This window comes from Schistocerca serialis, chromosome 3, assembly GCF_023864345.2.
Source record: "Schistocerca serialis cubense isolate TAMUIC-IGC-003099 chromosome 3, iqSchSeri2.2, whole genome shotgun sequence".
Lineage (NCBI taxonomy): Eukaryota > Metazoa > Arthropoda > Insecta > Orthoptera > Acrididae > Schistocerca > Schistocerca serialis.
Window position 1 is genome coordinate 601,154,369 of NC_064640.1, and position 26,806 is coordinate 601,181,174.

Sequence of the window (26,806 nt, forward strand, 5' to 3'; positions counted from 1 at the left end):
AAAGCCGTTAGATGCACTCCAAAAGTACTCTGCTACCCAAGTAGCTGCTTCCTTTGTGTAATGCACCCCTAAAGGGGAATCCTACAAATCCCCACATAATAACGTAGGTTTAGGTATCTGCAGCCAAGACTGTCACAGAGTTGATGACGACCCTCCACTTGGCTCCAAACCAAAGGACCCCAATCAATTCGGGGAACTTTGTAGGGATGTGAAATGGAACTATGATACAGTCTGTCATAGGTAAAGCTGGTGGCAGACTTTTATTGGTGGAATACTAGGAAACTGCATACAAAGAAGATTGCTTACAAATCATTTGTGCGACTCATCCTAGAATATTGTTCAAGTGTGTGGAACTCGTACCAAATAGGACTAATGGGGATATTGAACATTTTCAGAGAAGGGCAGCATGAATGGTCACAGGTTTGTTTGACCCCTGGGAGAGTGTCATGGAGATGCTAAAAGAACTGAACTGGCAGACTCTTGAAAGGATAGAACTTAATCATCCTAAAAAAAACTACTTTCAAAGTTTCAAGAATCAGCATTAACACTTAACAGTGCTGATCTTTTTATGTAACTGCCATTACCCGTGAACTGTTCAAAATATTTGGTTTCTTGGAAGCTATAACTAGTGTGGAATTTCAAAACATTTCTAGGTTTATTGAACTACATATTTTGTCATTGCTGTTGTTAAATCTGAATCCACAGATGAAACTTCGATTTAACCCTCTAACAGTAAGGTGAAGTTTCCTGACATAAACGGTAAGGTGGGGTTGGATCAGACCCCACCCTCCAAATATGGATTTTTCGGGGTAAAATAAAAAATGAATAATGGGAAAAAGTTTTATTACCAGTTAAACACATATAATATTTGTTATAACAACAAGTTTTTTTATTTTTCTAGTCAATAAGTAAGAATATAAAGTACTTGGAAAAAAATAGGAACTTGATTACAAAAAAATACCTTAATAGAAATATTCTCTATAAAATTATTGAAAACATAATAAAAATCAATAGATTCAGTCATCAACTAGGAACTTGAGTGCTTTAGAAATTCTAAAGATAGGAACTAAATGAGAAACATCTCTTACTAATTGTAGAAAATAATTATAGTGTCAGCAGTTTCGAAATATAGAGTTCTCAATAATAAATGTCTTTGTACACATATTGTAATAGGAACAAATAATAAATGTATAATGTTATCCTGGAAACGATCACATACAGCCCTGAAAATACATATCTGACACAATTTATCACATCTCAGTTTCTTTACAGCCAGGGCATATAATAACTTTATGCTTCCCACATATAGAATGATTACACTTACTACAAAAAGCATTCTCCTTCCTATCTTTTGATCTGTCACAATAATCACATCTTCTTTTCTTTAGTGGCTGTGCTTTGGTAGGCTTGTCTAATTCGATTGGTTCTTTTTCTAAAAGTTTTCCAGTGGACAAACGGAGCTCACAGGGAAGATGTGTGTTATTCAACCTCTTTTCCATAAGAGGTTTTGTCAAAGAGAGCTCAAGATTTTTGAGAAATGATATTCTCGCTCATTTGGAAAGCTGTCCATTTTGCTATTGCTTTTTTAAACGATAAAAATATTTATAGCAGCGATGTCTAAAATAGCATAAAAGTACCTCATGGGCCATCTTCTCAACTTTCTTTTTCTGGTCCTGCTGTGGCAAAACATATGTAATACATCGACCCCTCCTTTAGTTAGATTGTAGAACTCCACAATTTCAGGCTTATTTGATTTTTCATTTATCTCTCCAGAGAAGTGCATAGACGATATCAGTAAAACTTTTTTATTTTTCTTTGGGGTAAATGACACCAAAGTTTTGTCGTCCTGATACATAAATGTTGGAGAGCCTACTGGAGCAGAAAGCGGAGCCTACTGGAACAGAAAGCAGCATTGATGGTGGTATTTGCAGTTTGTTCCTCCTCAATGTACCTACAAATGTGAGTTTCTTTTGGTGGAGGGCATCAGTCACCTCCAGTGAGGAGAACCAATTGTCCGCTGTAATGTTTGTATTAGAACCCCCTGATAGATTCCGTCAGGTGCAAAACATACTGGGCAGGTAAAGGCAAATCTCCAGGTCTCCTTTTTCTTCTGTCCTTGCCGGTGTATGGAATGCCACGCATAAAATATAATGTCATCACGTTGCATAGTGACATTATTTTCAACCCATATTTGTCGGGTTTCGATTGGATATATGTTTTGAGTGGACAGGCATCCCGAAAAATCAGTAGAGTCTCATCTACTGTGACATATTCAGATGGACTATAATTTTTTTCACTGTTAGATTCAAACATGTTCCACACTTCTCTGAAAGCCGCAAATTTGTCGTTGATTTTTCTGGCCTCTCTGGTGGCTTTATCATCGAAGCGGAGGTTTTCTAGTAGAAGAAATGGAAACCTTTTCTTGCACATAGTGCAATGGAATACCGGAGGTCCATAGGTTGCTGAGAACATGTCGTCTACACTAAGCATAGAATTTTTTAGGACACAACGCATCAGCCCTTTTATTTCAATGCTCTCTGTTTGTGGATGAAACCACTGGACCGTATTGTACTTTTGTCTAAATTTTTCGATTTCAAGATTTGTGTACAAAACAATTTTTTCTATAATTTTCTAATCTATAAATAACAAAAATATTTCCAATTCACTAGTGACCCCCCTTGCTTCCCCACGTGGACCAGGGAGATGAGTGATAATATTTGACGCTGGTGTCCTAGAAAATTTTGAATGGATGGGTTTGTTGGGCCATATTGTCTCTAAGTCTTTACCTAGCTCAAAATTTCTCTCATCATCTACATCTGATTGAGAATTATCAAACTTGACTGCTCCTGATGCACAATGAAATACATCATCCTCGTCATCAGTATTAGATAATACATCGTCCTCGGTTTCTGAACAGTTTTCTGCATCGATATTATCGCCGTCCTCTGACTCAGCCTCCTGTCGGAGAAACTCGTTGTGTATCTCCTCAGGAGTTCTAAGGAGTTGATGCGCCATTTTAGTAAGATACTAGAAGAGAAAACAAAACATAGATGTAATATAAACATCAATATGGGGTTGAATCCTCCCCACATAAGAAACTAATAAGTGTGACGTAAACAGTAAGGTGGGGTCGGATCCAACCCGAGCGCGGGTAATGTAGGTTTCGGATAGAGAGGGTAGCTGCAGGTCACTCACCAGACTGACGTGGCCTCCTTAGCGTTCTTGGGACGACTGGCTGGTAGGGTAGCTGGAACCACAGTGCTCTCAGAAAAGGGAATGGGGACTTATAACCAAAACAGACTTGCTGGGGTCGGATCCAACCCCCACCTTACCGTTAGAGGGTTAATAGTAATTATTATAGAAAGAAATTGAAAAAGAGTTCTGGTATTCAGGTACATTCCCTGGTAAACAAACATGTGATCTTTCTGTTTAAATTTCTTTTAGAGCCTATTCAAATCTAAAGAAACACACAGAACACAAGAACAAAGCAAAATTTAGCATTCATAGTGGAGCACAGTGTGATATAAATTGAGACATGGACAGATACACAGTTCAACATTACAGTCACTGGAATCATATGCTTGGATTGATTTCCTGGTGTAACGGTAGGAAAACCCTTCATAACAATAAACTGTGAAAATAATGATAGGTGTGTAATCTGGATCATCATTAAATTTTTTTTTTTCTCATCTTTTGCAAACTCATGAAGGACTCTGTAAATCATTCGCTCCAGACATTTCTCTTCTTCACTGCACATATTGAACACAAAATCAATACGAAAGCACACAAAACACATGAAACAGAGAGAACTTAAATGTCAGCTAATACCTGCGAAACAAGAGACAATAACAAAGGTTTCAAAAACTATGAAGTCTGCAGACCTGACATACGGTTGACAGCGCAAAATCATAACAACTGGTGTGACGTAATATTAAGTTTGCCACACATCCCCATTTCCCACAAGTGATCTAATATTGTGTCAGCCACTCACTGAGATGATGGAACTAATAATATACTAAAATTGCATAGATATCGCTCCTGTAAGTATCATGAGAACTAGATCAGGTTAATTATAGCACTCACAGAGGTATTTATGCTGTCATTCTTCCTTTACTCCATACATCAAAAAGCTAATAACTGGTACAGTGGGATGTACTCTCTGCCATGCACTTCAGTGGTTTACAGAGTGGAGATGTAGATGTATCCATCACCTCACATTGTAAGGTACCTTGCAGAGTACAGATGTGGATTTAGAGGAGGATGAAAGTAGGATAGCTGAATTCAAAGGGAGATTACAGTGTTCTGCTTGATGTCTGTAAACTGACATAACATCTGTATTTCTGAATCTATTGCACCTGTAAGCATCATCATGTATGTAGAAAAATCCTCAATGTGACAATAAAAACATAAATCACCACCAAAGGTTACTATGAAAGTGATAGTATTAAAGCCTATTGACTGCACTATGCGAGACACGGTGACAGTGTCTCTGGTAATGTATACTTATGGCACATTCAACATTTCAGGACTTTATTTGCAGTATGTAAATTCATACGTGATAAACATTTATTGGCCAGACATATAAATGCATTAACAACTGTTATGTATTATTTATCATTAATTTGTTGTTGGAGTACATTTTGAAGCATTAGGCAGGACCTTCAAACCTATCTTAAAAATAGTCCACCTGATAATACCTAAGCATACCGAGGCATGAAGCATTAATGTAGCCTTTGCAGATGTGGTGGCAACTAACTGAATGAGATAATACTGAAAGGAATGATAGTATCTGGAACTATTTTGATATGCATTTTTTTACTAGTGATTTACATCTGGGCAGAAGGATTGTAGAGATTATATTGTGAAACTAGGATTATTTCAAATATCTCCAGGAGTGAAATGTTATACCGGTTGTCAGTGTTGTCTGTATTACTTACAGATATGGGCATTTTAACAGTACTTCTGCATTTCTCTGTGGTGTTGTACATATTGCTTGTTTTAAAAATTATGCAGGTTAGAGATGGTAGTTCCTTTTTGGAAATAAAATGACATCTGAGTGAGGAAAAAGAATGCAATGATTTGGGGGATATAAATTTGCACTGCTAACACTTCCACTCACTATTTAAATCATGACTGAATCTTTAGTTTCAAAATGTTTCAGCAATTCCTTCACCAGGGTAAATAGAATGATGCAAACTGTTATTTCTTTAGTTCTATTCAGATTAGCTATCATGTCTGAGGTACTAATACTAGAATCTTATCATTAGCAATACATCTTAAGAAATTTTTTAAAGAAATAGAATTTCACATGTGCTTTTAAATTTGTATGTTTCAACATTACTCCCAAGTAATTGTTGCCATGTGTTATAACTAGATACTGCATTTCTGTCACAAACAGAAGTATGTATGAAACAACAGTTCAGTAAAATGGTTGTAAATGTAAAATTTCTCAGATATGGTGAGATACACAATAATTTTAATTTTCTTTAAAAGTAAGCTGCTTTGGGTGAATGCCAATTCTTCCTCAAAGTAAAAAATTATCATTTCAGACTATTCTTCCTGCTGCTGCAACAGATGCATACTATCGGGATGAAATTGGAAACATTTCAACATCCCACATGAAAGTATTGAGTGACTCAGTGGAACTTGATCTCAGGCCAAGGTTCCCACTATTTGGAGGATGGAAGACACATTACACGATTGGCTATAATGTGCCAAGCTATGAGTATTTATACAACTCAGGTACCTAAATATTACTCTGAATAATATCCTGTTAAAATGCCACATTATACGTATTTTACTGATTGTAGGGGCTGCTTGACATTAGCAGTCACTCTAGAAATGAATTTCATTGCAATGGTTTTGCAGTGATACTGCAATAATGCCTATAGTCTTATATAAGGGAACTTTGTGTTGCTAATGCCGGCCTGATTATTTTTATGTAGGTGTACCATATGATAGTTCCTTATCCAAGGCCACTGTCTCGCCATTCCATTTTCTTCCTACCTTAGTGAGCTCTGTTGATAATAATATTACTATTGACAGTACTTTAAAGAAAATCCATGTCACTCACACTGAATGTGAATTCCTTAATAGCTTTATACATCATCTGCATTCTGTTTGGCTTATGATACTCATAAACAACTAAAGAACCATTTTTTTTAAATTTAGCATCTGGATTGTTTAATTCTAATGTTGAGTTCATTTTCCTTTTTAAATTTTAAGATTAAATTTTAATGTACATTTCTGTTGAAATGCATCACATGAAGCTAAAACAATGTTTTGTGCTGCGTTTCAAGAAATTTTGCTTATCAAGCAACAAGCAATGTTTGTGGGTTCATGTTTGCTGCCCCCCCCCCCCCCCCTCTCTCTCTCTCTCTCTCTCTCTCTCTCTCTCCCCCCCCCTCTCCCTCTCCCTCTCCCTCTCCCTCTCTCTCTCTCTCTCTCTCTCTCTCTCTCTCTCTCTCTCTCTCTCTCTCTCTCTCTCTCTCTCTCTCCCCCCCTCTCCCTCTCCCTCTCCCTCTCCCCCCCCCCCTCTCCCTCACTCCTTTTGGGAACTCTTTCACTGTAAACTTGCAGTTCAGCAAGCCAACATTAACCAGTGGCTGAAGGAGACATGGACTGTGGGTCTCAGGGCTGCTCTCTCCCTTCTTCTGTTCCAACACTCACAGCAGATAAGCCCTCATTAAAACTTCAATTGCCAAAATTTTTGAAAGGGAAAAAGAAGATACCTCTGGAGAAGGCTACTCAGGTGATCCCAGAGGCACCATATTCCCCAACACCATCAGACTCTAAACTGATGTTGTTACACCACAACCAGTGAAAGACAGTGATCCTGGGGTGTGGCCTGTCCTGCTGGCCCCTGCACACCTAACCAGGATACCCTCAGAGTGATGATCTAAGCTCTTGACTCGTCCTACTATATCGCTCCTGGCCCTGATTTGATTCATAATCCTACGATCCAACATGTGAATGTTATTCAAAAACTCCATTTACTCAACTGTATTTGGCTAGAATGTGTTTTTGCTTCACAGTTACAAGAAAGTATTATCATTCTAATCCTTAAACCAGCCAAAAACCTATCTGTCAACAGCTGCAGACCAGTTACCTTATCAACGTGCTCTACAAACTGCCTGAAAGGCTTAGCCCACTGATTATGCAGGGTTCTTGAATTGAGGAGCATTTTGTCCCCCTATCAGCTCTACTGGGAGGATGATCCACAACTGACCACCTGGTTTGGTTGGAAATAGCAGTGTGACAGGCTTTTTCTGAACATCTTGTTGCAGTCTTTTATGACCTACATAAGGCAGACATCACCTCTTGATTCCATCACAGTTTGCTTATCCTCCATAACTGGGGCTATCAGGGTGCTCTACAGATTTTTATTTATCCATTTTTATCCCATTGGTTGTTTGAGGTTAGAGTTGATACATCATTCAACTCCTCACTGGCCGAATGGAATGGTGTCCTTCAGGGCTCCATGCTGAATGCTACTCTCTCCCTCGTACCATCAGTGGGCTAGTGACCTCTGTCACACCACTGGTTGCCCCTGCTCTGTAGGTCAACGACTTTTGCTTGTGATGTAGCTCCCAATCTGTCACCGTAGCTGAACACTGGCTCCAAGGCACCATCTGAAGGTCCTCCATTAGACCCTTTCCCATAGCTTACAGTTCACTCCTGCGAAAACGCGATTCATGTTTCTATCATCGTACTGCAGTCCATTCTGATCCAGAACTCTACTTGGGTACAATATGCTGTTTTGGATGTTGTTATAGTGTCCCAATTTTTGGGACTCCTCTTGGATAAAAAGCAAACATGACCGTGTCATATTCTTCAACTAAAGACTAGCTGCATGCAAAAGGTTAATACTCTCTGCTTTCTCGGCCACACTTCGATGGAAGCAGATGACCCACTTTACCCTCTATGTTTACCAGTCCCTGGTCTTGTCCGGATTGGACTATAGGGGACATGTATACAGCTCAGTGGTACCTTCAGCTTTGAAACTGTTGCACGCAGTCCATCATAGTGGAGTAACTCTGGCCACTGGAAATTTCTGGACTACTTTCATACATGGTCTCTCTTGCTGAAGCAAGGAACTTCTGTCTTCAGTTCCAACAGTACAAACTTTTGTTCCCATACACAATCATTCTACTCATCAAATTCTTTTTTAATACGAGGGACTTTGATACTCTCATACCCTCCCTCAGGTGGGATGTTGGAATGAACCCTGAGGCCCTCTGCGAGACCTCTGCTTAATCTGCTTAGAATGTGCTTTCCGTGTTTTTCTCCATATCACTCCTTGGTTAGTACTCGGAACATAAATTAGGACCAATCTATTTCAAGAACGTAAAATTTCAGTTGGCCCAATGACCTTCCACCTTCTGTTCCTCTCGGTTCTTCTTTAGTATCATGGTGCTGGTGTTATTTACACTGATGGTTCAAAAATTGTGGATAGGCCAGAATATCCGTGTACATCTCCCAGCAGTCAGAAACAACATTTATTTATGGGAATGTGTAGTGTTTTTATGATAGAACTGATAACTGCTAGTAGAGCCCTGTGTTTTATTAAACAGGCCTCCTTCAACTGCAATTTAAGTTGTTGTGACTCAATAAATATTTCTGGGATATTGATCGAGGTTACTCTTCACCCTGTGATATCTGCTACTTATGACCTTCTCTCTGATCTTTGTTGTACTGCCTTGTCTGTTGTCTTCCCCTTTGTCCCAGGTTTTGTAAATATCTCAGGGAATGAACTGGCCGATCATTTGACTAGGCGAGGGATTACTCTCACATCATTTGCTTTTATGGGCCCAGGTGCAAGTTAGCAGGTGCAAATAAGATCTCTCCTTCCATGGAGATAGAATAACAGGTGGGCTACTGCCCCATCTAATAAACTCCACGAATGCCCCCCCCCCCCCCCCACGCGCACACGCGCATGTCCACACACACACACACACACACACACACACACACACACACACACACACACACACACACCTCTTGGCTCTCCATGCTAATCATGATCTTCTGGATTCTTTGCCTCTAATGGTGGCAGACAATTCATGGCAGTTTGAACTGGTTCTCTCTTTTCTCAATGACAACTGTTTTTCTTCTCAAATATAATAGAGACAACATTCACTGCATACAGGACCTGGTGGATCCTTAGCCCTAACTCTTTTGCCAGCTTGCTTGGTCATCCCACTTTTACTCTGTTTTAATTGCCTTTTGATGTGGTTAGCCCTTTTTCTGCTGCACCCTGTTTTCTGTTTTAAGGTTAGCATGCCAATGAATAGTGGTTGCTGTTCCCTCTTTAACATTTTAGCTATAATGGATTGGGAGTGGGGCAGTTGTGGTAGGGCTTGTCCCCATTTCAATGCAGAGCCCCAGGGACACTCGCATGGCCCTACCCGCCCAGTGACCTGATTATTTCTCTCACCATATTATTTTATTGTTGGTCCAACTTACACACTCATTATCTTCTTAAGCCTTCTCACCTATACTATTACGAATCTCCTGGCTAGAAGACCTGTTGCTCACGCCACAGATGAGCCTTAAAAGGCCCATCGCTTGCTCTGACATATGTGCCAGCCTGGGTGATACACTTTTACTTATCTTTAAATTACTTCTCAGCTTTCAAGATCTCAATTTTATTACTCTTACATACCTTCATAATTTGACCAAGTTTCTGGCAGTCATCATTAACCCCAGACAAACTACCTCATGACTTAGTGACTGATGGCCTTGCTGTTTTGTCCCTTAACACCTGCCCACAATCTTTTTACCTTTTTTTAAGGAACAATTCAAATTTTTGTATAGCTTTCATATTCTCTTCCATAGTAGTAAGCAAAAGATATTAATGTGTCTTCAAAAATTGGCTTTGTCATGTTTACAAAATCAACGAACTAAATCTAATAAAGCAAATTGGTGAACAAATTTTTGTCATAACTTATATAAACAGTGGATTTGTACTATTAGAGAAACTACTGATTAGAATGTGAGCTGTGTTGATAATATTTAAATTATTAGTAAATGTGTATTTCAAATAACCATTACATCAACATCTGACCTTGTATAGGCTGAAGTTTGCCAACAATCTTTTGAGAATGAAAACATGGTCGAAGTACGCTGTAATCTGTTTATTGGCCATGCAGTTGGCTAATTTCAACTGTGGGTCATTTTCAGGCACCTGTTAATATGTTCAGAAATGGAGACATTGGTTTGTACATAAATTGTCTACAAGCTCTCATATATACATCTACTTCTTAACCCAAATTACTTACATATTTTAAGCTTCATGCTTCATTTCACATTCTGTGTGTTGCTGATACATGTGGACAGCCATACATCATATTTTTGTGTGCATGTGGCACAAGAACAGTACAATAGTGTACATGATTACGTCCATTAGCCGAAACAGAAAGCTGCCATATCATAGTATAGGTACAGTTGTTATGGTATGACCAAAAAGGTTTAGAATCCTATCTGTGGAGGATCAATAACATTAAGTAGGCTACTGGTGCATTACTCACTGGCATATTATGTTTGTTATTCTCACATGTCCTATTTTATTAAAAACATAGGACCGAAACTCATACATTGTATGCTCCACCACATTAACATACAAAATTGTGGTACAAAATCTGAATTACAGAAGATTATGTCAGGTCTTTTAATGGGATGTGCCAGTCAGTCTATGAAGTAAAACAATAGGAATTAGCAAAAATATGTCATGTGGTACATTTCAACCAGTGATAGATTATATTTCACTTTATTGAATACTTCTCAAATTTACACAACTATTACACAGCTCTGTCAAAACTATAATATTGATGATTATCAATTCTGGAACATCCCCCACACCCCTTTCACTCCCTCCTACCACCCCCCCCCCCCATCCTACACACACACACACACACACACACACACACACACACACACACACACACACACAGAGAGAGAGAGAGAGAGAGAGAGAGAGAGAGAGAGAGAGAGAGAGAGAATATACCTGTACATTCAGTAACATCATTATCTTAATGTACTGGATCCCTTCACCCGTAACTGTAATCCTGTCTTCCCCAAATATTTATTAAATTTATTAATTTTCTAATCTTTAAGAACTGTGAATTGTATAATACTTTTACATCTAAAGGCCCAGACTTTTATTAAGATTATAATATTAACTTACCTGTACTGTTTTTTTCTGGGATTAAAATGTCCACTATTCCTCAATTATTCATTTGGTTCATAGACTTAAAAGAACTGTGATATCCATGTACAATACTGTAACTTAACGTCAGCCTGTAATGTTATTTTACTGCCTCAACTTAGCTGTGTTATTTTGCCTGCATTATTATCTTAGTATTTTAACTTCTGGGTGCCTTTACTTTTACATAAGCAATTCACATATATATAACAGCTACAAAATAGCTAAATTCATGAGGAGAAGCAGTGTTATAATACAGGTAAAATAACCTAGCTAAATTTAGATAGTAAGATAACATTATGAGCTTACAGAAGTTACAGTATTGTATATGGAAATCACAGATCTTTAAAGTCTGTGAACCAAGTGAACAATTGTCCAGGGCTATAGACATATAAGTACTACACAATTCAAAGTTCTTGATGATCTTAAAAATAAATGAATTGAATAAATGTTTAGGGAAGGTGGGATTATAGTCACAGGTGGAGGAACCCTGTACATTTAAGATGATGATAATATTAAAGTACAGGTATAGTGTGTGTGTGTGTGGGGGGGGGGGGGGGGGGGGCTAAATTATCTATAATGAAAGGGATGTTCCAGAGCTGAAAACCATCAATATTATAGATTTGGTAGGGGGAAAAAAACTGTGCACTTCATGCATTAGAAACAGGTGTTCGACCGGGCATTAGAAAGATTTTTACATTTTCTTTCTTACAGCACTATAGCACCATATAAGTGTTACCATATTTACCTGAGTATAAGACAGCTCCCTCCCCTCTCTCCCCCCTCCCCCCTTCTCTCCCTCCCCCCTCTCTCTCTCTCTCTCTCTCTCCCCGTATCTCCTTTTTTGAGAAAAATTTATTTTTTAACGTCTTCTGACTAATTAGATTTACAAACTTCTGTGGTGTATGGGATCTGTCTAAAAAGCTAACATTGCATCTCTTCTAAATTTAAGCCATTTATTGGTTGTCTGCATTTTGATAATACACGGAGAAATAAAATGAACAAAAGAAATTGTTAAATTAATTTTTATCTTCACTGTCTTTGTTGTGTGCTTAGTCTCTTGTCTGTGGTGACACTATTTTTAATCCTCATCCTAACAGGACAGCTGTGGAACTAATTTCTCCATTCTCACAAATATTTGGCTATTTCTTCTAAATATGTTGTCATTTTGAGGTTGTGGTTACTGTGGGACCCAAGAACACAGCCGTTTTTTACACACATAGCGAATTTCACTTCTATACTGACATGAGAGTGTTACAATGTGTCTTGCTTCTAAACATATCGTCTGCCCACCACTCTTTCATTGGCTGTGTGGAACCAGCAGGTGACATATTCCCAGTTGTCGCTGTCATATTTCATAGTGAGTGTCGACAACATTGCTGTACGAAACACATAAGTAAGCCACTGGCACCATCTAGACTTTTTGCTTCTCCTGCCAACATATATGCTATTGTTGAGATTTGCCCAAATTTGAAGTCAGTTCGATTCCGAGAGCAAATGGATTTAGGCAAAATGCAGTTTAAATGTGGTATACATTCATAAAAAGCCAAAGTAAGCAGAGTATATATTTTCATGGTTGGCTGCACGACGAAATTTCTGCCTGCTCAACATTCCCATCCCCACATGTATAGTAGCTTTCGGTCAAGCTGGGTCTCCGTTATCTCTCTAACTTTCTGTAGCGCTGTGCTTGAGCAACAGTGAAACATGGACAGCAATGTCTTCTAGGTTGCAGGTCATATGTGCAAACAGCAACTAATACATAAATAAAAGATGGCAGTCAGTATTCAATCCAATTATCAAAGTTTAGATCGTCCTGCAATCTAGTAATGTCTGTTGGTACTATCTCCATAACAGGTCTTCCCACTGTAATCTCTGTAATCTGTTCTTGCGACAACAGTGACAGTCAGTTTAATATGATTTATTTCATTTGCTAGACATTTCATTCTGTGTTAATTTTTCCTTCTCATTTCATCCCAGTGTCATATTGTCCTAAAGCAGATACAAAGTTGTTAACAATTTTCTCCGGTTCTCTAATACATTTACAGTGACTGAAATTCTCGTTTGTCAACCTGCTTGTTAGTTTCTCATAACCAAATAAAACATTTTCATGGGCTCAGAATCAAGTAATGATTTTTGAATGATAAGATTTTTGTCTGTGATTGTTACCTTTACTTAAAAAACAGTATAAATTTATGTATGCAGTATCCATACATGTATGAGAACTATCGCAAACCTGTTCGAATACAATAAAAGTTTGTAAGTTGGTAAAATTTAATGTTATTTCCTCTTGTGTTTTACAAAATTTTCAATTTTTAAGCAGAGTTTTTTTTATTGTAGCACTGGCTATATAGTTCATAGTTTCTCGTGTATCTCTTGCACTAGTGTAGCAAGTCAAATGTCACATGATTAATCGAGCAAGGTCGATACTGTATCAAGCACTTCGGTGTAGTGTGGAATGTAGAATCTGTTCAAGCATAAGTATTGTTTGATATGCCCTACCCTTTGGGATTGTTCAAAGTAAATTTGTACAAAACCTCAACAGCCAAAGCTTTATCAGTAAATGTAAGGTGACCCCAATATTAAATTATTAAACAATGTAAAAACTTTGACCCCAGCAGCAATAGTTTAATCTGCGAATATAAGATGATTCGATATTTTTCGAATGACAGGTATGAGAAAAAATTTAGTATTATAATTGGGTAAATATGATATGTGGAATTTGGATATTTTATGTATGTATGATGTACTAGAACTTCAACTTAGTGTATAATGTATGAATGTTTATGTTGGTTTAAAGTATTCTGTTCATCCTGTTAATAATTTGCTTAAGAAAATTTTAGTTTTTAGTCTGACTAATATGCCCCATGAGAAAGTCTGGCATGTTTTTAGTGCTTTTAACATGAAAATAATGTTACACTGGTATGTGTACACGAGACCTGATGTATGAGCTCTAAATGAGGCTATTTTCCTGCAACTTCTACTTCCGTTTCGTATCAAGTTGTACAGTAATTTAGATGACCCATACAGGCAATCCAAAGTAGGTCCCTTTTCCTTCACATAACACGTATAGGTTCAAACATCTGTACTGTAATATATTGTTGGAATAACTGTACTGACGTGGTGTAATCCAGCTTTGGTTTTCCAGCTTTATTATAACACTCCATAAAAGATACAGTGACATATAATCTATCACTGGTTCTAATGTAACACATGACACAATTTTTGATGCATCTCTATTGTTTTATTTTATAGACTGATATACTCTTTTGTAATTCATACTTTGTTTTGTGGTTTCGATATTACATGTGGCATGACATACGATGTATGAGTTTTGGTCCTCTGTTTTTAATAAGATAGCATAACAAACATAATGTCAGTGAATATTGCACCAGTAGTGCTTAATGTTATCGGTCATGCACAGATGGGATTCTAAACATCTTTGGTCATACTACAACAGCTGTACCTAGTCTGTCTGTCTCAGCTAACAGAAGTAATCATGTACACTGTTGTACTATTTTTGTGCCACATTTGCACAGAAATATGATTTATACCTGTCCACATGTACCAGCAATCTGTTAGAATGTGAAACTAAGTGTGAAGCTTAAAATGTAGATGTATATGTGAGAATTTGTAGACAATTGATGTATAAAACAGTGTCACCATTTTTGAAGATATTAGAGGTGCTAAAAAAGGACCCAAGGTTGAAATTGGCCAACTGCATGGGTAATAAGCAGATAACCTACTTGGGCCACTTTTTCATTCTCAAAACATGTTGGGTCTGTGGATCCCCACAAAAAATTAATTTTAAAAATATGCCAACATTCATTTTTGATAGCATAATTATTTTTGCGAAGTGTTTACGTCTTATTACTAACTGAAAACTGTACTGATGAAAAAATATATTTTAATTTCTAATTTCAGGAGATGACTATTTGCTGAAAATGCGTTTTATAGACCATGTTTTTGATGATATGGTTGTGGATGAAGTGACAACCAAGGTCATACTACCTGAAGGATCACATAATATTGAAAAATACACTCCATATCCCGTAGAAACTATGCCGGATTCCCACCACTTTACCTATCTGGATACAAACGGGAGACCAGTAATTACGTGGCGGAAGAAAAATTTAGTAGAAAACCATATTCAGGATTTCAAGGTTAGCGTTAATTTTATTGGACACAAATTATATGTAGAACATTTATTCCCATATTTTTGCTAGTCTTGTAGTTCTCCAGTGATAAAATTCATTGTACTTTGTAGTGCAAGGATACTCGAGGCAGAATTGGCAAATGTTTGGATAACAGAAATAACTCTGTGAACTGCTGTAACTCATCTAGTCCAAAAATGAGTGAAATTTTGCACATGAAACCATCTTTAGTGTGAAAGACATACATTTTTTTCCCAGCACAGATCAACCCAACATATTCGGTTTCTTGAATAATATGTTTCCTGGCCCCTTTTTCCTGCCTTTCTGGCTTTCATAGGGACACTATGATGTCATTGAGGGTTATGTGTAATCTTTGAACTATTGATTTTTGACACCTTAATTGGACCTATGGGATTTGAATCCCACTCCTTCCTAATACCATGCATTTATAGTAACTCAAGGAGTGAATTTTCCTTTTCTTTATCACATGAATGTCCCAGCCTTCCTCTCATTTTCATTTTTCCTGTTTCCCTATTGAACTAGAGTGGTGTTTTTCACCTCTAATGTCATTTGCTAACACTGCATGATATTTGGACTGACAGGAATGCCGGAAAAAAAATTAAGTCTACATTAATGTTAATGCAAAGCTTGCTTCATTTGTGTGGCCCTAATCGGTGTTGTTGTTTCCAGCTCCAGTACAGATTCCCACGTATGTTCATGCTGCAGGAACCTCTTCTTGTAATTGTGGCATTTTACCTTCTGTTTCTGATGGTGATCATTTACGTGAGAATAGACTTCTCCATTTCAAAGGTAATATTTTAAAATTTAGGAAGTTACACGATATAATGATGATCTGGATTTTTTTGGTTGTGTAGTGTGGGTTAGGGCTTCAAATTTCATAGTTTAATTATGCACTGAGTTAACTATTTGACATTTTATGTCTTTAACACTGGTATATTAACTCACACTCTGTTCTTGCATTATGGAAGTGTTGGGATGTATTCTTACTATTCGAACATGCAGCACAGCTGAGTGTGAGCTTCAGAATTATTTACATTAGTTCATTTCTTGTTTGGTTTTTAAAGTAGTAAATCAAAGTAAAGATAAACAAAGGAACAATATATTGCTAATATTTGGAGGATATAATTATTTTGCTAATTGTGTAACAAAGTCATCAACATGTATAAATATTCAAGTGATAAAATTTTCAGAGCAAATATTGTGGAAGTGTGTTCTTAAACAGAAAATGAAAGGGATTACATTATGATTTGGAGATATATGTAACAGCAGCATAAGCTGTTTTGGCCTCCATTTCTACATTTATTAGTGTTCCTTATAGCTACAAAGTACAAACAGGGAAATTACTCATCAGGGTCCCTTTCTCATCACGTGTTGCATGTGTACAGTCAATCTATGGTGTGCATTTTGTGACATGTGATGTCAATGGTGCAGCAAACATTCTTCACAGATTTTGGCTTGTGATTTCTTTGGACAACCGTGTGATGAAAGTGGACATCTATAGTGTATTTCTCAATGAAGAGAATATAATCCTTCCTGAGAAGTTGTACAAATACAAAATTCATCATTTTGAATAAACTAACACTTATTCCTTATGGTATTAGGTACCACTTGAGGGTAACAAATTTTCTGTGCTAACACCTTGTTGTTTGAGCTGTCATGTTGAAAGTTAAATGTGTGAATAATAAGTAACAGATATGAGTGCATATCAAGAAGAAGTGCAAAATCATGCATATTTTGTAATTATAGAGCTTCCCTCTGGTCATACTTACACATTGGGAAGCCTGTGATAACAGTACTCTGAGTAAGTTGGAGGTTTAAATTTTGTCCAAATCCAGAACAGCGAAATGTTAGCTGATGGCCGTGTATAATGTGGCTGTGCCCTGATGAATAGAGATGTGGAAGATGTCAAAAAACTTGTCACAGTATAACAGTTGTTTTGGCTGTATTTTTGCACAGCAAAATCCAAAATTTCTGTATTGTTTTCTATTATTTAATGAAGTTTTATTGGGCCTTTTGCATTGTCAGGTGGTACTAACCGTTGTCATTACTTACACACTGTGTGTGTGTGTCATGGTTGTAGAGTCTTTGAAGTAATTTTTGTGAAATAGTGTTTTTAAATTTCATGTTGAGACAAGACTACTTTACAGTACTAAATGGTAAGCTTTTCAAACAAAAAATTGTGTGAAATTGTCAGTGTAATATTTGTACCTGTTGGCATACCATTTCCGCTTCATTATTTTTGCAAGAGCTGCTTCCAGTCTATAAAAAATTGCTGAAACCTGTGAGCTCAGTTCATTGAGCTCTGATGCACATGGCATAAATTAATTCACATTCTTTGGTGTGTGTGTGTGTGTGTGTGTGTGTGTGTGTGTGTGTGTGTGTGTGTGTGTTTTTTGCTTTATTTATTACTGTAACTTCTTTAGTTGTGCAATCTAAATTTGAAATTTGTCATAGGATGAAGTGAGCGAAACTCGGATGAGAGTTGCTGGTTACTGTGAAAAAGTTTTAGCTTACCAAGACAAGCGAGCACAAACTTTTGCACGTTATGATGAACAGTTAGCCAAATTGAAAACGACAAAAGATATAAATTCCTTCCAGGTCAGTAACTGTTCTTAAAAATTTGTAGTCATATCCTCCCAATTTTTTCCTGCTATACTGTAATAATTCATTGTTGTAAGATTCATTCCTGTTTCTTCATGCTTTTGGCAACATTAATGATGATAAAATAAAAGTGTGAGTGTATACCTGTCCTTTTTTCCCCCCTAAGGTAAGTCTTTCCACTCTCGGGATTGGAATGACTCCTTACCCTCTCCCTTAAAACCCACATCCTTTTGTCTTTCCCTCTCCTTCCCTCTTTCCTGATGAAGCAACCGTGGGTTGCGAAAGCTTGAATTTTGTGTGTGCGTTTGTGTTTGTTGTTGTCTCTATCAACGTACCAACACTTTCGTTTGGTAAGTTACATAATCTTTGTTTTTAGATATATGATAAAATAAAAGTGTAGATTTAATGACATTTCATGCCTCCATTTCGCTGTGTGATTATTAATCATGTTTAGGTGATTACTGGTCCGGTTGTGGTAGTTAAGTTACTAAGAATAACCAGAACACTGAATTGATTGTAATTTCATCAGGAATTTGCACTGTCTGAAGCATGGTGAGAAATTCTGGGATGGAGCAGTATGTAAAATAAGAAGAAGGCAACACTCAGGTATAGCATATCGATGCTTGGAGCACAGAAACGTGTAAGAGAAAATGACAGTCCCACTAGCTTTTGAGCACTAGCTCTCTTTTTAGCAAAAGTATGCACAACCACACACACACCCGAATGCACACTCCTGTGGCCACTGCAACTTCCTGTGCTCCATACATTCATCCGCTAAAGGTGAGTAGTTGCCTTTCCCTTATTTTACACATTCTATGTGTAGTTAGACCTCACAGCTGACATTTGTAATACGCAAAGTGGAAAACAATTAAAGTCTTCTACATTGAGGTGACAAAAGTAATGGGAGAGCGATATGCACATATACAGATAGCAGTAGTATCATGAACACAAGGTATAAAAGGGCAGTACATTGACGGAGCTGTCATTTGTACTCGGGGAAATAAACAGACTTTGAACATGGAATAGTAGATGGAGCTAGATGAATGGGACATTCCATTTCAGAAATCATTAGGGAATTCAATATTCAGAGATCCACAGTGTTAAGAGTGTGCTGAGAGTATCAAATTTCAGGCATTACCTCTCACCATGGCAACACAGTTGCTGACAGTTGAGAGCAGCAGCATTTGCGTAAAATTGTCAGTGCTAACAGATAGACAAAACTGCTTGAAATAACCACAGAAATCAATTTGATACATACAGGCAACGTATCCGATGGTGAAATTTAATGTTAGTGGGCTGTGGCAGCAGACTACTGATGCAAGCACCTTTGCTAACAGCACATCACCCGCAGTGCCTCTCCTGGGCTCATGACTATATCGGTTGGACCTGGGATGACTGTAAAACTGTGGCTCAGTCAGATGAGTCTCAATTCAGTTGGTAAGAGCTGATAGTAGGGTTAGTGTGTGGTGCAGGCGCTCAAAGCTCTGGACTCGAAGTTGTCAACAAGGCACTGTGCAAGCTGGTGGTGGCTCCATTATGATGTGGGTTGTGTTTACATGGAGTAGATTGATCATTGACAGGAAATGGTTATATTCAACTACTTGGAGATCATATGCAGTTGTTCATGGACCTCATGTTCCCAGACAATGGTGGAATTTTTGTAGATGACAGTGCACCTTGTCACTGGGCCACAGTTGTTTGCAAGTGGTTTGAAGAACATTCTGGACAAACAGAGCAAATGATTTTGCCACCAATATCGTCTGAAGGGAATCCCAACAAACATTTGTTGGACATAATTGGGAGATTGGTTCATGCACAAAATCCTGCACCAGCAACACTTTCGCAAATATGGACAGCTATAGAGGCAGCATGGCTCAATATTCCTGGAGGGGAGTTTCAGTAGTCTGTTGAGCTCATGCCACATTGAGTTGCTGTACTACGCTGGGCAAAAGGAGGTCTGACGCCATATCAGGAGGTATCGTATGACTTTTGTCACTTCAGTGTAGTATGTGGCAGAGGGCATTTTGTACGAACCACAGCAGTTTTCTGCTGTATTACATTCACATACACTGAAGAGGCAAAGAAAATGGTACACCTGCCTAATATCATGTAGGGGCCCTGCGAGCATACAGAAGTGCTGCAACACAACATGGCAAGGACTCGACTAATGTCTGAGGTAGTGCTGGAAGGAATTGACACCACAAATCCTGCAGGACTGTCCATTAATCCGTAAGAATAAGAGGGGGTGGAGATTTCTTCCGAACAGCATGTTGTAAGGCTTCCCAGATATGCTCAATAATGTTCATGTCTGGGGAGTTTGCTGGGCAGCAGAAGTGTTTAAACTCATAAAAGTTTTCTGGAGCCACCTCTGTAGCGATTCTAGATGTGTGGGGTGTCGCATTGTTCTCCTGGAATTGCCCAAGTTCGTCGTAATGCAGAATGGATGCAGGTGATCAGACAGGATGCGTACGTATGTGTCAACTGTCCGAGTTGTATCTAGATGTATCAGGGGTATCATATCACTGCAATTGCACATGCCCCACACCATTTGTTATAACATCAAGTTGAACACATATATTTCCAAACGACACATCACATATAAGTCACAGAGCAAGTTGACAAGCAAGACATGTGAACACGGTAACATTCGAATGAGCACTGAGTCCAAGTCTAGCGGCCGCTGGCTGGCTGGCTGCTTAGGTGGCATGGCTGCTGCATGGCTGACAGACAGCGCCGCATGTAGAGGATGCACGTAATTGCGCGGCGGCACTTTGAATGATCGGCGAGTCACAACACTTTTTCCCCCCTTTGAAATTTTTTCACTGGTCTTGATGGAGGTGGTCTGTATATTGCTAACGTCCATAGGCATTGTTTGGCTGGCCATAAAGTCTCGAGGAGGAAGCTTCCCGTACAGACGGAAGTGTCCCCAATGATAACGGGTCGAGATGACAGGAGACGTAGGGGTCGAATCTGCTGGGGCCCCGTGCACCAATCTGCCCGTTGCGGCAAGCCCAGTTGATATAATAGGAGACATGGGCGATGTGTCAGCGTCCGTAGGAGAAGGGGGCGAGTAGATTGGCTCCGACAGATGATGGTCATCCGGTTCCTGCATGGGCACGTCTACTGGTGGCGTCCGTTCTTGTACTGGCACCGAGATGACAGTGAGGGAGCTGTGTTGTGAGTAATGAGAGATGCCAAGATCCCGAGCGTCAGGTAGAGCCGAAGGTGGTGTAGCAGCATTCGGAACAGGCGTTGCTGGCACATGCGGCCAAAGCTGGTCCGAATGATGCACTGCAACACCAGTGTCCATCTGGATTTCATACAGGCGTCGGCCACGGTGTCGTAAGATACGGCCCGGACTCCATTTTGGCCACCTGCCATATCTCCGTACCCAGACAAGGTCGTCTGCGGTGAACTGGCCAAGCGAAGGCACCCACGGCCGTGAGGTGGAAGGCTGCAGAAGATGAAGTAACGTGTGGGGCTGTCGGCCATGTAAGAGCTCAGCCGGGCTGTGGTTGCCCATGGGGGTGAAAGGGTAAGAAGCCAGAAACTGGAGAAGCGCATCATCAGCAGCAGAAGAGGTCAGGAGTTTCCGCATCTTAGCCTTAAATGTGTGGACCAGTCGTTCAGCCTCACCGTTTGATCGTGAATGGAATGGAGGTTCCATGACATGCATAACGCCATGACAAGCACAAAAATCCACAAAATCGGAAGAGGCAAATTGCGGACCATTATCAGTAACAAGAGTAGAGGGAAGGCCTTCCAAGAAAAAATGCGGGTGAGAGCACTTGTGGTTGCCGCGGTGGTAGGCGACGTGCAACGGACAATGAAAGGAAAGTTAGAGTAGGTGTCAATTACGAGGAGCCAATAAGTACCTACAAAAGGTCCCGCGAAGTCAGCATGAATGCGCTCCCAGGGCGTCTCAGGCGAAGGCCACGGTCACAAGGATGACTTCAGGGCGGCGGCCTGTGACGCACAAGGGCCGCAGGCAGTGACCATGTGTGCTATTTCAGAGTCGATCCCAGGCCAGTACACATGACGGCGCGCCAGAGATTTTGTGCGAGACACACCCCAGTGGCCTTGGTGAAGGAAGCACAAGACTGAAGCACACAAAGACGCAGGTACCACAACACGCGGCTAAGCATTGTCGGTGGAAAGGAGGAAAACACCATCCCTAGCCATGAGGCGGTAGCGCAATGCGTAGTAGTTCCGCAACGGGTCAGGAGCCTTAGCAGACAAACAATCTGGCCAACCCTTCTGAATACAGCGTAAAACCCGAGAGGGTAGGATCAGAACCCGTAGCCGCTGCCAGCCGGTCCCCTGTGATGGGGAATCCGTCCACAACCCGCTGCTCGGCAATATGCCAATGGAAACACAAAAGTTCGTCCTTATCGAATGCCAGATCAGGACCCATGGTAAGGCGAGACAGTGCATCAGCATTCGCATGTTGAGCCGTCGGGCGGAAATGAATCTCATAATTGAAACGAGACAAGTAAAGAGCCCAACACTGGAGGCGGTGTGCAGTCTTGTCGGGCAGTGACGATGATGGATGAAATAAGGAAACAAGTGGTTTGTGATCCGTAACAAGGTGAAATTTAGATACATAGAGAAAAAGACCAAACTTATGAAGAGCATAAATAATGGCCAAAGCTTCTTTTTCAATTTGAGAATACTTTTGTTGGGCATCCGTGAGTGTTTTGGAGGCATAAGCAATGGGTTGTTCACAGCCGTCTGAAAAACGGTGCGCAAGGACTGCACTGACCCCGTATTGAGAGGCGTCCATGGCAAGAACAAGATGTTGGCCAGGTCGATAAGTAGCCAGGCACGGGGCCTGTTTCAGCATAGTCTTCAATTTCTGGAAAGCCACATCACATGACGCGGACCAGTGAAAAGGTGCGTTTTTATGCAACAGGCGATGCAGCAGCTGAGCCACCGAAGCAGCAGACGGTAAGAACTTGTGATAGTATGCTATTTTCCCCAGGAAGGCCTGCAGTTCCTTAACAGATGTAGGGCGAGGAAGGGCATCGATCGCAGCGACAGTTTGCTGAAGCGGACGAATAACATCCCGACTGAGTTGAAACCCCAAGTACGTGATAGATGCCTGAAAAAATTGTGATTTCTGAAGATTACACTTAAGACCGGCAGTCTGTAAGACACGAAAAAGTGTGCGGAGATTCCGAAGATGTTCTTCAGTGGTGGAGCCAGTGACAACAATGTCGTCCATGTAATTGATACACTCAGGGTCAGGGAGCAATAATTGTTCCAAGAATCGCTGAAAGAGAGCAGGGGCACTAGCAACCCCGAATGGCAAGCGTTGGTATTGATAGAGGCCGAAAGGCGTGTTAAGGACCAGAAACTGCCGGGAGGCAGCGTCGGGAGGAAGTTGATGATAAGCTTCTGACAGGTCAATTTTAGAAAAATAATAGCCTCCAGCAAGTTTAGTGAACAGTTCTTCAGGTCGGGGCATAGGGTAAGTGTCGATGAGGCATTGAGCATTTGCAGTGGCTTTGAAATTGCCACAGAGATGAATATCACCATTTGGCTTAGCAACGACGACAGGAGAGGACCACTCACTGGAAGTGACAGGAAGCAAGACCCCTGAAGTAGTGAGACGATCCAGCTCCCGTTTTACCCGATCACGAAAGGCCACAGGAATGGGCCGAGCCCGGAAAAACTTAGGCCGAGCAGCGGGTTTGAGAGTGATATGAGCTTCAAAGTCGTTTGCACGGCCTAACCCAGGAGAAAAAACGGACAAAAATGTCGTCGACAAGGAATCCAATTGAGCATAAGGAAAATCATCAGAGATGATATTGACAGAGTCATCTATGGAGAACCCAAAAACGTGAAGGGCATCGAAACCAAAAAGATTCTCTGCATTACTCTGGTCGACCACAAATATGGGAACAGTGCGAACGATGGATTTGTAAGATACCTCAGCATTAAATTGTCCCAAGGGGGAAATATTCTGTTTATTGTACGTCCGTAATTGCCGAGTGGCAGGTGATAGGAGTGGAGAACCCAACTGAAGATACATCTGAGAATTAATTATAGTGGCAGCAGAACCGGTATCCACCTGCATGCAAACATCCAGACCAAGGATTTGGACAGTGAGGAATAACTTCCCTGAAAGGGAAGAAGTGCAATTGACAGACAACACAGAATCAGAATCAGCCTCATGTTCATGAACATCATGTATGCGGTCGGATTTGCAAACGGAAGACACATGACCTTTCTTTTTGCAATTGTGACACACAGCCCAATGTTGGGGACAATCCTCGCGTGAATGTTTCTTAAAACACCGCAGACATGAAGGAAGTTGCCGGGGGTTTTGCTGCAGTTTCTTAGTGGGTTGTTTACGGTTAGGCCGAGGCTGCGCGTGGGAGCGCACTGCGGCCACATTGGCTGGCCACGCGTCGTCAACAGCGCACAGAAGTTGTATTTCCCCGACATCACCCCATGCCTCTATTTGCGCCCCAGCGGCGCGAAAAATTTCAAAAGACTGCGCGATGGAGAGGACTTCATCTAGAGTCGGATTTGCTAACTGAAGGGCACGTTGCCGAACTTGTTTGTCGGGCGCCGTCCTGTACCATGGACTCTGCATAAGTTTCTTTGTGAACGTCGGAAACAAATTGACACTTTCGACTGAGGCCGTGAAGTTCAGCAGCCCAAGCGTGATAGGATTGATGTGATTGTTTTTGACAACAATAAAAGGCAACACGAGAGGCTACCACATGCGTTTGCTTTTGAAAATAGACAGACAGAAGTGAGCACATTTCAGCAAAGGACAAAGACGCAGGATCTTTCAAAGGAGCCAATTGCGACAACAACTGATACATTTGAGGTTAAATCCAGGAAAGAAACAGAAACTTACATGTTTGTTCGTCCGTGACATGAAATGCCAAGAAGTGCTGTCGAAGACGTGTTTCATAATCAGACCAGTCTTCCGCTGTCTTGTCGTAAGGAGGAAAAGGAGGTATAGCCAACGATGAGAAATGCCCCGCATTTGACTCCGCGACGAAATTGCGAATCGCCGATGTTAGAAGCGTTTGCTGTTCAATGAGGCCTTGCAATAGTTGCTCGACAGTAGCCATGGAAACCTGTGGGTCAACGATGAAAAGGAAAAATCCACTACCTCATTGCCAATTGTTATAACATCAAGTTGAACACACACATTTCCAAACGACACAACACATATAAGTCACAGAGCAAGTTGACAAGCAAGACATGTGAACACGGTAACATTCGAATGAGCACTGAGTCCAAGTCTAGCGGCCACTGGCTGGCTGGCCGCTTAGGTGGTGTGGCTGCTGCATGGCTGGCAGACAGCGCCGCATGTAGAGGACGCACGTAATTGCGCGGCGGCACTTTGAATGATCGATGAGTCACAACACCATTACAGAACCTCCACCAGCTTGAACAGTCCCCTGCTGACATGCATGTCAGTGGATTCGTGAGGTTGTCTCCAGACCTGTACACGTCCATCCTCTTGATACAATTTGAAACAAGACTCGTCAGACCAGGCAACATGTTTCCAGTAATCAACAGTCCAAACTAGGTGTTGATGGGCCCAGGTGAGGTGTAAAGGTTTGTGTCTTGCAGTCATCAAGGCTACACAAGTGGGCCTTTGGCTCTGAAAGCCCATATCGATGATGTTTTGTTGAACGATTTGCACGGTGACCTTGTTGATTGCCCAGCATTGAAATCTGCAGCAATTTGCAGAAGGATTGCACTTCTGTTACACGGAACGATTCTCTTCAGTCGTTGTTGGTCCCATTCTTGCAGTATCTTTTTCCAGCTGCAGCAATGTTTGTGATTTGATGTTTTACTGGATTTCTGATACACTCGTGAAACGGTTGTACGGGAAAATCCCCATTTATTCACTACCAGGAAAATGCTGTGTCCCATCACTCGTGCGCTGACTATAACCCCATGTTCAAACTCACTTGAATCTTGATAACCTGCCATTGTAGTAGTAGTAGTAGTAGTAGTAGTAGTAGTAGTAGTAGTAGTAAATGATCTAACAACTGTGCCAGGCACTTGTTGTCTTATATAGGCATTGCCGACCGCAGTGCCGTATTGTGCCTGGTTACATCTCTCTGTATTTGAGTACAAATGCCTGTACAAGTATTTAGCGAAGGAGAAAATGTCTCCATAAACATCCTATTCTCTCTCAACTTAATGTCATTATTCCTACCTGAGTTATATGGTAGTGGAAGCAGATTTGTTACACAGTGTTCTGCTAGTAGTGGTCCTCTGAATTTACCCAGCAGGGTCTTCATGTCACCAACATTCCCTTTCTTTCAAAGATTCCCAGTTATGTCCACCAGTCATCTCTGTTAACTTTCATATGTGTGTAACCATTACAATACAATCCTTGCAGGATCTTTATAAATTTGACCACTGTCTGCTGTCATACCTACCTGATAAGGACTCAAATCACTGGAGCAGTATTCTAGAACTGTTCACAGTAGTGTCTTCGTTGTACATTTTCCTTTTCATAGCCCCTTCAACAAATCTAAATTTTTCTTTCACCTTCTATGTTACTGTTACTTTGTGTTTTTCCCGTTAAATACCACTCCTTAGTATTGCCCCAAAATATTTAAATAATCTGGTGTTCACCAGTAATTTTGTAATTCGTAACAGTCGGGACCTTTGTTATGGGCATTATCTTGCCCTTTTCCACATTTAGAGAGAGCTGCCATCCACCACACTAAGTGGAAATTCTGTCCAAGTGTCTCTGCATTTTCAGGTGATTGCCCAGCAACAATAATTTTCCTACACTAAGGAAAGTGATACTGTAGTAAGACAGTGCACTTGCATTAAGAATTAC

The 26,806-nt window shown here is 40.3% G+C and overlaps 1 protein-coding gene across 1 annotated transcript in view; it reads left to right on the forward strand.

Moving 5' to 3' along the window:
- The window catches only part of LOC126470482 (dolichyl-diphosphooligosaccharide--protein glycosyltransferase subunit 1), a 96,702-nt gene that overhangs the window by 51,720 nt on the left and 18,176 nt on the right, over positions 1-26,806 (forward strand). The window contains exons 5-8 of the mRNA XM_050098352.1: positions 5,550-5,742; positions 15,125-15,363; positions 16,045-16,164; positions 17,830-17,973. Of these exons, the coding sequence (XP_049954309.1) occupies positions 5,550-5,742; positions 15,125-15,363; positions 16,045-16,164; positions 17,830-17,973 (696 nt within the window). The remainder of the gene's footprint in view (positions 1-5,549; positions 5,743-15,124; positions 15,364-16,044; positions 16,165-17,829; positions 17,974-26,806) is intronic.